The sequence below is a fragment of the Elaeis guineensis genome, chromosome 10 (genome assembly GCF_000442705.2).
Source record: "Elaeis guineensis isolate ETL-2024a chromosome 10, EG11, whole genome shotgun sequence".
Classification (NCBI taxonomy): Eukaryota; Viridiplantae; Streptophyta; class Magnoliopsida; order Arecales; family Arecaceae; genus Elaeis; species Elaeis guineensis.
The window spans coordinates 19,382,330-19,394,606 of NC_026002.2; the positions used below are offsets into that span (position 1 = coordinate 19,382,330).

Here is a 12,277-nt window from a genome sequence, read left to right on the forward strand (position 1 = left end):
AAGCATGTTTTCTTTATATGTATCAAGTAAAATCAGCACGCCACTTAATGTAATATGTAGATCAAATATAATAGCTAAGTTATGTACAGGACATACATTGTCTTAATACTCATTCTATTTCTTCAATAAGAGATGTTAAAACATCATCGTCATATCTACATTGTGTAAATTTTTGTCTAATGATATATGCTTATTGTAAATATAAACAAAAGATTGGATAATAAACACCAGAAAGAACATTAGTGGCATTATAAAAACTAACAAAAAAATCTTCTAAAATCTGCCTTTATTCCAATTATTTTTAGTTAATATAAAACCTAATCCACGCTCATTAATATATGCACTTAAAAAAATTAAAAAAATAAGCCCGTTAGGCCCGTGGGCCTAACAGACCGACGGGCCGTACTTAGTATGGGCCACCACCTCGGGGCCCAGGACTGTGCCGAGCTAGAGATTTTGTTTAAACAGGCCATGCCCGGCACGGCCCATTAAATCTTCAGCCCAATGGGCTTGAGCCATGCCGTGCTAGGCACGGCCCATTAAATCTCCGATCGGATGGGCCTGAGCCTTGCACGGCCTATTGTCCATCTCTCACCATCGAATAGCTTTAAGGGCGTAAAGAAAATCATATTATATATATATATAATAATAATAATAATAATACTCTGCGGAAGAGTATCAACGTGTTGCCAACTCAGCTCCTCACATAAGTTTGGTTGTGCCACATGTACCATAAAAATGATGCATCGCATAGAGGATTTCAAAGAAGAAGCGAGCCACGTGTAAGGAAGCGTGGTCAAAGGTGTAGGTTACGGGGTCAAAGAGAAGCCGCGGAGGGGAGGAGAGGGGTGTTGGTGGCATCGGAGTCGAGGGAGAGGAGAGGGGAGGAGAGGAGTTTGGTGGTCATGCGGAGCTGGGTGCGACATAGATGGCAGGTGTGGCGCTGACGATGGTGGGGCGGGATCGGGTTGGTGGCACTAGAGCTAGGAGAGGGGAGGGGCAGTCGTCAGTGCTCGCACAGAGCTATGGGGGCTCGGATTTACCGGGGCCGAGGGAGACAACAAGAGGGGACGGCGATGGGGCGAGACCACAAAAGGGAGGGGAAGGGGGTTGGTGGCATCAGAGCCGAGGAATGCGGCAGGTAGGGGGTGGGGGGGAGATAGCGGGAGAAAGGGAAGGGAAGGGAAGGGGAAAAAAGAAAAAAAAGAAAGAAAAAAATATTCGAGGAGGGAGAGAAAAAAATATTATTATTTTATTACTGATAATAATTTAAAATATTATTTTCTTAGGATATTAATTTTTAAAAAAATATTTGAGGAGGAGAAAAAGAAAAAAATATTATTATTTTATTATTACTAATAATTTGAAGCAGAAGAAAAATATTAATTTTAAAATAATAATAAAAATATTATTTTTTTAAAATATTATTTTAAAAATACTAATAATAATAACATATTATTTTTTAAAAATTTATTTCAAAAAATTAATAATAAAAATTATTTTAAAATAATATTATTTTTTAAAAAATATTAAATATATTATTTTAAAATATTAATTTATTATCAATAATAATTTAAATAATAATAAAAATACAGTAATATCAAAAAAATTATTTTTATACATCTGGCATGGATGGCGGTGGGGAAGGATCGCAGTGGGGGCGGCGCGGATGGCCGTGATCTAAGTCTCACATTGTGGGGGCGGGAACAACAGGAGGAAGGAAAAAGAAGAAAAAAATAAAAAAATATTTGAAAAGAAGAAAAAAAAAAAATATTATTATTTTATTATTAATAATAATTTAAAATAAAAAATATTAATTTAAAATAATAATAAAAATATTATTTTTTAAAATATTATTTAGAAAAATAATATTTTTATTATTAATTTAAAAATACTATTTATATAGTAATATATTATTTTTAAAAAATTAATTTCAAAATTAATAATTAAATATTTTTTAACAAATATTATTTTTAAATAATAATAAATATATTATTTTTAAAATATTAATTTATTATTAATAATAATTTGAATAATATAAGAATATAGTAATATTTAAAAAATAAGATAATAATATTTAAAAAATTATTTTTGTACATCCAATCAGTATGCAATCTATTTCGACTAATTAAATTTTTCAATATTTTGGCCGAGTTCTGGATACGAGATATCTTTCCAACCTGGTGGTACCAAGACCTACTTGAACGTGTCGAGTGTGCTAAAACATGGACCCAAATGCGTGCTGCATCTTGGTTAGGGGGCACCCGGAACAAACACCGTAGAATTCCTGCATCCGCGCGAGCCCGTCCGTTCCCCAAGCAAATCATCCCACCCCCCGCACTCCCTCAGCCGTCCGATCTCAATCACGCCGTCTCTTCCTCCGGTGCATGCTCGGCCGTACAATTACAGCAGATCAGCAGAGAAGGGGGAGCCGGAGAGAGAGAGAGAGTAAATTGCCGCCTGTCGGTGAATGGTAGAGTAAGTTGGAGACTTGAAGAATTCGGGCGTTGGGTGCGCGCCCCTCGAGCAGCGAGATGGCGGAGCTGCGGCACTCGGCGTCCATGGGCGCCCGCGCGGTCTCCTCCCCCGCCCACCGCGACGACCCCACCCACCCCTTCGCTGCCACCCTCGACGCCGGCGATGGCGGCGCCGCTCCCGCCCGCTCCTCCTCCCGCGGTCGCGATCGGGACAAAGACCCCCACCACCACAGAGCCTTCGCCTCCGCCCTCCTCCACCTTACCCCTCCCCTCCGATCCCTTCTCTCCCTCGAAGACCCCAGGCTCGCCTACCGGATCCTCGCGGTCATCGCCTTCCTTCTCTTAGCCGGGATCCTCTCCCTCTCTTCCCTCTGGAGCCGCCTGGTGAGCCCCTCTCTCTCTCTCTCGAGTTGATTTGTCTCGTGAATCTGGAATTTTTAGGTAACTCATGGCAGAAACATGATGAGAAGTGGGGATAGAAAAAATTGGAGTTTTTGAACCCATATTCGATACAAAATTGTACATTGGTTCGATTGGATAGTTAATGGAGTTCCTTGGTGCTCTGACATTATGCGTTGGGAGATTTTAGCAAGCCATTTTTGCACTTCTTTGCTCGATCTGGATTTCTTGTTTCTCTAGTTATTTCGGAAATTATTGGCGCGGCCACCGGGCGTTCATTTTGAGTGTTAGAATTCACTTCAATTACTTGTTAATTTTTTCTCACTTTGTTGTAGAATGCTCCTTATTTGTGCCACAAGGATGGGATTGTTCTTCGCTGCCCCCGAGTAAGTTTTAATGAGCTATACTTAGAGATGTTTCACCTCATGTGATTGGGTCATACAACCACAATTTGTCCTTCTTTCACCAGGTATTTGTCTTTGTCTAATTGCTAAAATTTTATTTTGTAATAGGTGAAAGAGCCTCCATCGCTCTGGGAGAATCCCTATTCTTCTACTACTTCATGGAAGCCTTGTGCTGAGCGCCGTGAGAATGGGATTTCAGGCAAGTCCAGATTTTGGTCATACTAACCAACAACACACCCCGCACCCCCCTGTCCCCCCTTTCAGCCACTTTCCTCTTCATTCTGCAAATTTTGGACTTTAGCTTTGCAATGTAGATCTCATCACATAGATTACATTAAGATTTGAAAACTTAGTCTATATTGATTTTGACCACTCCGACTGAGTTTCATTTTTGGCAGTCCTATCACTTTCAATTGATTTGGCTCTAGTTTCAGTACTTTCAGTCAAAACTGTATTAAATATCAACCAGAATTATGAAAGAAAAGGAAAAATGAGAAATCAAGATCAGAAATTTCAAGTCAAAAATATTGTTACATTTTTACTTTCTGTTCTAGAAAATGAGAATGTAGGTGTAATGAGTTTTGAAGTTTAGGCTATCCATTATTATGCCAAATAATACACTTTCTTTTTTAGTTTCTTTAAACTCAATGCTGCAATACTTCCAAATCTTCTATGACATTGCAAAATCTAACTTTGATATAGAGAAAAACACTTTCAAACGTTTAAAAACTAACTGACCTCCCAAAGAAGAGGTATCTCATATGTCCAATGAATTTGTCTTTATAAGTTAGTCTTGGTTGAAACTTCAAAAGCGACCATGTTCTCGGATCGGTTAAGGCCAAAACAAAGCTTTCCAGTTTTGGAGTTCTTGGTGAAACTTCAATGAGTTACATACATCCCTTGGGTGTGAAACTGCTGGAGGCACCTGCCTTTATACATTCTAATGCAGGGGCAATCTTATATATATTAGGAACTAATAGCACTAGCAACATTATAACTCTGAAGGATTAAGGGCCAAGAAAAGTTAAGATCTAAATATTCTGTCCTGGGCAGATATAAACTTGAATCTAACATAATATGCACCGATCATTTGTTGGATGTAACCACTCAAGTTAAAGCTGATTCTGAAATAATATTTTAAGTAATTAGCTGTGAATTTTAATTATTTTTAATGGTTTTTGGGTACATCTACCTAGGATCTGCCTAAGCTATGTTGCCTCCTGGTTGCCTTTGTACTTCAATCACCTTTCCAAACGGTGTATATATCATGTTAATTTGCAAATGCATATGCATGCATGTTGCTGTTATATCACGTTATAACCTCATGTATATATGGTAAACACCCACACAAAAACACCCCATTGTGCCTTCTAACTTGATAACTGGTGGTCAGCAAGTAGTCGTGGTTTTTCCTTCATTTTTCGGTGTGTGTATTATTTTTCAGCGTGTGTATTATTTTTCAGCTGGTCTTTGGAAGTCGCTAATGAAACCAAATTTACTGCCTCACAAGTATCTATGAGTGAAAGAAAGTGATTTGGAATCTTTTGTCTTTTTGTCAAAAAATCAATGTGGTACTTTCTGTCTCATCATATTATAGACTGTAAGTTTGCAATACATGTCCAGTATTTGCATTTGGTTTTCTGTCTGTGTACGGTATCTTGGCATTTAGTGATATATTGTCCTTCGCAGATCTTCCTCCTGAGAATGAAACCTCTGGCTATATATTCATTCATGCAGAGGGTGGCTTGAACCAGCAACGTATAGCTGTATGTATGCATTATGTTGACTTGCATATTTTGTTGACATATCTGTTTTCTCTAAGTTGATAATCTACAGTCGCTGGTAATGTGTTCAATGCCCTCAAGTTTTTTGCGGACTAAAATAGCTTGCTTTGGTTGAGGAAGGTTAATAAAACCCATTGATCAAGCATGCAAGTTTTGTATAGAACACTGCAGTATATGACCAAATCACATTCATTTGCTTTCCTAATACTTTATATCCTGCTGTTTAATGAATTCATGCTTACATCAGTATTTCACTTAGAGTATCCCACCATGTGGTCAGTGCAGGCAGCTTAGAATAGTACAGTGTTTCAGTTTTGACATCTAGCAGTTACAGTAAGGTCCTGATTGTAACACAAGTTTAGTAATTTTCATAAAGATGAAGAATGAGAGGGCATTTGTCACTGATGAGTAATAGCTAAATTATAGCCCACTATGAGTTTAATAGGCTTATATATGGTCAGCTAACATGTTTAAGACTAAAATGATGAAGAATCACTTAATCACCATTGTCTTGAAAACATGAAAACAGACCATTTTAACATAATAATTGGAATGATGGCTCGAGTTGTTGTTTTCAGCTTGAAATTTTGACTTGCCATTGGATTCATGTCTTCTTTATAGCTATCCCAATTTTATACACTTGTTATCTCTAATGCATGCATTTGGATTGTTCTTTCATCTTTTGAACTGAGAGTGTGTGACAATTTCCTGGATCATTTGATCATGGAAACAACTAACATCAGGTGTTCAAACTATGTGAGACTTTTATCAAATTAGATAAAGAATATTGCTTCATTAATTAATGCTTTAGATGCCATGCCAGAAAGCTTTGAATATTAATGTTAGAGGTGCATCATCATTTGATGGCACACTTAGTAGGCTGTGTCATTTTATTCTTTTCTGATGGGTTCAGCTGAACATTAGTTTGAGTTGCATTTCATTTGCTTCATTCCGTTGTGCACCTGATTCTGATTTGGTTACAGTATTCTAATTAAACCAATGTCATCCAAACCCTTGTTCTTTGCTTTTATGTTAAACTTGATTTGTGTGAAACTGTCAAGTCTTCATCTAATACCTGCTTTCTGTGCAGATATGCAATGCTGTTGCTGTTGCCAAAATAATGAATGCAACTCTTATTTTGCCAGTCTTGAAGCAAGATCAAATCTGGAAAGATCAGACGTGAGATTTTTTGATATATTTTTATCTCTGTCACTTCTGTGATAATGCACTTGCAATTTGTGTTGTTTATGGACTCTGTTATCTGGTACTAATGCATTTGCTTAATTTAGTTAGGGGAAAAAATACATCATCATTTGATCGTCAAGGTATTTTTAAGCTATTCTTAAAGGTTTTTTCCTATCACTGATGCTACTAAAATGAGTTAGACATTGGAAGGGTGAACAGAAAAATGATGACTTTTAATAGAACAGAAAGGAGAAGAATGTTGACTGTTGAGGGTTAATGCAAATCTGATGGTTGTCGCAATGCATGATCTCATGACCACAATTCTATGGTCAGAATTCTTACAAATGGCAAACTTCTGCTATCTTCAATATCTGGATGCCATAATCCCCTAAAATCTCCCACCAAGGAGTAGTCTGAATGCGAACATATGTCATCATAACCTGTGTATTTAACACAATTTCACGTTCCACACACCAATGATATGGAAGCCCTGATGCAATGTGGCTATGTATATGCTTGGGGCCCAATCCATCTCAGTTGAGTTGGTGAGTGATTGTTTCTGGGTCTTCAGGATTAAAGAAATTGACCAGTGACTGAGAATCTTCATTTACCATCATAAGATTTATTAAGAAGCTTTGCAAGGGTGGTTCTAGGAAATTTAGTACATCCTGTTTTTCCTTCTTTTTTCTTAGTGAGGTATATGTTTTCTTTAATATATCCCCATGTTGTTGTGTTTATGTAGCTTGCTTTGGCCTACAATATTGACCCTCACAGGTCAATGCGATTCCTATATCAAATTTTGCTTTTCTTCCTTTGTTGCCGAAACCAGCTTAAAAGTCCAAGGACATACTGCTCTGAATTTGTGAGTGCATACACTTTTAGCCAATAAGTTAGGTTTTTTTCCCCTTCCAGTCAACAACACATTTAGGTTTCATGTCAAGCTGCTCTCTTGCACAAATTTAAGCACTTCAAATGATTGAAGGTTGACTTTAGGTTGATCCTACAAATTTGCACACTAACACTTGAGAAAATAGGTCACCTTACTACTAAAATGATGGCTAGCATGATCTGCACACCAGACTATGGGGCTTTCTAATGTGTTGGATTTATGGAAATGTGTGCTGCATGGCCCCCCTTGACATTTTATATTATTAAATCATGATGCCATTACCATTACATGTCAACTTTTAACAATTCTATGTAAAGGTTGCAATGTTCAAAATAGCATTTTTAGCAATATCAAGCCTATAAAATTATGGAGCAATTAGTCCAACTGTTATTCATTATATTAGTACATCTGAGCATATTTTTTCACACATATATAAGACATAATCATGGCCTACTGTCATAGTTCCTGATGTTTCTGTATGAGGTTCTTCCAGACACCTAGATGTTTGATGCCTACGTCACTTGTCCATGTAACTATTTTCAGTCAGTAGCACTCATATCTTGTCTAGCAAAATGCAAGCTCCTCGAGGAATTTTTGAGTTGAGACCTAGATTGATGATCTTCTTCAGTTGGAAGCCATTTCGAGACTAGTTAGCATCAAAGATGACTTGCTAAACATGAAATCGTCCAGTCATTTGAGCAGGTTTTACAAGTCTCTAATAAAGGTGATAATTATTGCAGATGCTCTTCTAATCCATTATCACTTTGCATGGTATATTTTTAAAACTCGGACGACATCCTCCCATGATGTATTCCATCTAGTTCCTAGCACCAGTTGCTCACCAAGGTTACATGCCCTGCAATAAGAAGCACCCATTACTTAACAGTAAATTAACAAGACAAACATAATTAGGTTATAGTTACCCCTTCTATCAGGTTCAGTAATCCTAGGTTCTGATTGTGTGCTGAATCTGGATGGTTCTTTTGTAATTGATTACATTTGCTTTGTCTGTACACATTGTTGTCATTTTCATTTATGTTGTCAGTCATCCATAAATGGGTTTCTGATACTTATTTCTAATACTTAGATTTTTTAATGTAACTGGGCAGGAAGTTTGAAGACATATTTGATGTCGATCATTTTATTGAATACTTGAAGGATGATGTGCGTATTGTACGAGACATTCCTGACTGGTTTACAGAAAAAGCGGAGCTTTTCACCAGTATAAGGTCTTATGTCTTGTTATCTTTTATGTGTTAAGTTTCTTTACAGAAGGTTTTTTACTCTCTGACTGAAAAGTTATTTATTAATACCCCAAAATCATATATATTGAATGAAACCCTATTTTCTGTTATATCACTTTTGCAAGTGAACACAACATCTGATGTCTCAGAACTCAAATTTTATACACTACTCAATTTTAAGAGAAAAGTAATATTGGCGATCAATCTCGTAATACATAATAATAAATAAATGAACTCTATAAATTATAATATTTAACTCTGTATGTTATAGCATATAGTAGTGGTGGTAGTTCTTTCTCAATGGGCCAGATCTAAGAAGGGTGAGGGCATGACAATTCCCCTAACATCCTTCTCTTTTTACCTCCTCTACTGTGCTTGATAAAGTATACTCAGACTCAAGATCTGCATCAAGCAGACCATCCTTACTTGATAGCAGATAAAAAAAAGCAGAATAACCAAAACTCTCAATAATCACTCCTGCACAAAATAGCTCCATTTTTGCTTGTAAATGTTGAAGGATGCAATAAGTTTGTACTGCTTGGGTTACATTTGATTTCTAACCTTGCGAAATTTAGTTCAAATTGAGATTGTTGCTAACAGAGAGATTCTCTAAAGGTCACTTGAAAGTCAATCTTTTGGCTCTTGATTTCTCAAGATGATGCATTTTCCCTTCTTATAGAGTGATTTTAGATTACATTAGCGACATATGGTGGGTGAATTCTGTATAGCAGTGGCAGATATTTTAGTTAGGTTTTTATGATGTTGAACCTGTAAGGTCTTCATGGCAGGCGAACAGTGAAAAACATCCCAAAGTATGCACCTGCACAGTTCTATATCGACAATGTGCTTCCAAGGATCAAAGAGAAGAAGATAATGGCTCTAAAGCCTTTTGTTGATAGGTTGGGGTAAGTCATCTATGCTGACAGAGATCTGACATTCCATGTTTGACGCCATTTTTATTACCTTACTAGCTTGCATTTCTTACAACTAGACCCTTCAGGATCCAAAAAATGTTGAATGATATGCAATTTCCTTTTAAGTGCATTGATGTCTGCTAGCGTGCTGCTTTGGACAGTGGCATTCTTCTGATCACATTCTTGTCCAATTACATGAGATTGATCTGTCTACAACTTTACAGGTATGATAATGTTCCACCTCAGATAAACAGGCTCAGGTGCAGGGTCAACTATCATGCCTTAAAATTTTTACCTGAGATTGAAGGAATGGCTGATAAATTGGCAGCAAGGATGAGGAATCGTACTGGCAGCTTAAATCCATACATGTAAACCATAACTTAGCTTGTCTATCATATGCCTCAACTTGTTTGATCTACAGGCTGTTATCATTCATATAAATATGTTGCTCTGTTCCTTAAAGGGCACTTCATCTGAGATTTGAGAAGGGAATGGTGGGCCTTTCCTTCTGTGATTTTGTTGGAACAAGAGAGGAGAAAGCTATGATGGCAACATATAGACAGAAGGAGTGGCCGAGGCGGTATAAGGTGATTGAGAATTTTAAAGTTTTAATAGGAATGCATGATGTCCTCGCAGCTTAACTGAATAGAATTAAAAAAAGTCTGATAACTGGCTTGTTATTGTAATCCTATGCAGAATGGGTCTCATCTTTGGCAGCTAGCACTGCAGAAGCGGAAGGAAGGACGCTGCCCTCTTGAGCCTGGAGAGGTGGCTGTTATCCTTCGGGCGATGGGCTATCCTAAAGAGACACAGATATATGTTGCCTCTGGACAAGTTTATGGTGGAAAGAACAGGATGGCTCCTCTGAGAAATATGTTCCCCAATCTGGTGAGGCCTTTCCTCGCAAATATGATACTTGGTTGACTCAAGTAGAACAAAAACTTGTAGGACTGTATTTCTGGCTATTTTCAACAAGAAGGTTCCTGCTTTTCTGCATAACTATCTTGCTTGTTCCATCAATCATCTTTTACAGCTTCCCCCTTTTTATATTGGCAGGTTACCAAGGAGGAATTAGCAAGCAAAGAGGAATTGGACCATTTCAGGAAGCATGTAACGAGCTTAGCTGCCCTGGATTTCTTAGTCTGCCTGAAATCAGATGTCTTTGTTATGACCCATGGTGGTAATTTTGCCAAGCTGATAATTGGCGCTCGTCGATACATGGGTCACCGGCTCAAATCCATAAAGCCAGACAAGGGGCTGATGTCCAAATCATTTGGGGACCCCTTCATGGGCTGGGCAGCCTTCGTGGAGGACGTAGTGATCACTCACCAGACACGGACTGGTCTTCCAGAGGAAACCTTCCCAAACTATGATATATGGGAGAACCCTCTGACTCCATGTATGTGTAAGGCATGAGCCAACATTGCTGCTGATGCTGGTTCTGTTGTTACATCCTAGTTGTGATTACCTGTAGGTGTTCTTGCTTTAGTTTCTTGTTTCTGTTCTCTTCTTATTGGCCTTTGCCGTGAGTTCCTTTTTTCATATTCTCTTACAAGTTTAGTTTGCAGGGAAGAGTGTTTGGACTATGTCCTCTTGTCAAACGGCTGATGCCTCATTTTTTTTGCGTTTTTGATAATCAGCACTTTGGCAATGATCGGTTACTTTACGTTGTAATTTAGCTTACTGTCAGGAGTTATATAATGAATTTCCTCTGAGCTGGATGTTTGCTTGCCCTCCATTTTGCAAGGGTGTTGGATTTATGCAATCAGAGAATTGAGGTGATTTATACAATTTATTATCTTTACACTTACACAATACGAAAGCTGTTGTTTCCTTAATTGCATGTTTTCCAACTCATTTTTTTTTTAATGAATCACACCCTTCAACACTAGTAGATATCCAATCATGGCTGTTGCGCCAATCTTAAACGGTCATGATTGGCAGACATGTCCTCTCCAATCCAAGTCAGAACTCATCCCATATAGCCGTGCTCATCTCATCCCATTTTTTGTATTGTTTGTTATTTGACTTGCACATCATGATATCGTTCATCCTTGCTCTCTAAACTTTTTACTTTGTTAAGATCACCCATATTTTCAGGAAGGGTAATCAAGAAGAAGACTATCTAGCTAAAAATGGGGCTTGGATCACTTCACCTGCAGTTTGGTTTGCGGATTTTCCTAACAACTTGTGATCTAAACCATTGTGACATGCTAACGGGCTATTGAAGTTTTTACTATCAATCATCTATTTTTAATTAACGAAAAACATTTCCCTATCAGTATTTTACTCAGAGCTTTTATACATAGAGCTGGCTATGCTTGATAGTCTTTCCCTTTACATTGCACTATCGTCCACTGGATTCTTGTCGTGCACTGCCGACCGCGTATGGTCATATCAATACAAAAGCTCATGCCGAAGAACAATAGTGTGGTTGAGACATGAACAGCTGATACCTGACCAACAGCACAATAAATAGCAAAGACCGGTGTTATGCCTGCATCCGCCCACTTACGGACTGATACGACCGCAATAATAACAGCATCCAGGAACTAGATTATATATATTAAGAAATGAAAAAAAAAAATTTCTGGTTAGGTGTTTTTGAGGGAATACCATTTGATGGTCCTTGGTGACGCCGTCTCTTTGGACCTCTTTTGGTTTTTTATTGCCTACATCACTAACTACTCTTTCTCGGATGAAATCGAACCTTTTGTCCTCAACCTTGTTTTCTTTATTGGCAGAGATCCTCTGTCATTTCTTGTGCCGGTTCTCCTTCACTTCCTCTCCTCTGTCCATCGCCAACTATCCCGACACCATATTGCAGACAAATCCATCGTGATTTCAGATTATACCTTTCACACGAAAGAATAATTGATTTTCTTTCGTTATCATTGGACCATATCTTATACAAATTTTAAAGCATTTCATTGTTTTTCTTTCTTTGCATGCACAGATTTTGATGTGGCCATCTCGCGATC

At 37.8% G+C, this 12,277-nt stretch overlaps 1 protein-coding gene across 1 annotated transcript; it reads left to right on the forward strand.

Moving 5' to 3' along the window:
- Positions 1 to 2,437: 2,437 nt before the first annotated feature.
- Positions 2,438 to 11,034, forward strand: LOC105052826 (protein PECTIC ARABINOGALACTAN SYNTHESIS-RELATED). Its single transcript, XM_010933768.4, has 11 exons — positions 2,438 to 2,861; positions 3,212 to 3,262; positions 3,389 to 3,479; positions 4,970 to 5,046; positions 6,155 to 6,243; positions 8,248 to 8,367; positions 9,171 to 9,287; positions 9,521 to 9,664; positions 9,760 to 9,883; positions 9,993 to 10,184; positions 10,353 to 11,034. The coding sequence occupies exons 1-11, from the start codon at positions 2,535 to 2,537 to the stop codon at positions 10,710 to 10,712; spliced, it is 1,692 nt and encodes a 563-aa protein (XP_010932070.1). The 5' UTR covers positions 2,438 to 2,534; the 3' UTR covers positions 10,713 to 11,034.
- Positions 11,035 to 12,277: the final 1,243 nt, after the last annotated feature.

Bases quoted from the DNA above. Each gene is read 5' to 3' on its own strand.
- LOC105052826 (XM_010933768.4), top strand. From the start codon at position 2,535: ATGGCGGAGCTGCGGCACTCGGCGTCCATGGGCGCCCGCGCGGTCTCC. The intron at 9,288-9,520 runs GTAAGTCATCTA...ACAACTTTACAG, and splicing joins CCTTTTGTTGATAGGTTGGG to GTATGATAATGTTCCACCTC. The intron at 9,665-9,759 runs GTAAACCATAAC...TGTTCCTTAAAG, and splicing joins GGCAGCTTAAATCCATACAT to GGCACTTCATCTGAGATTTG.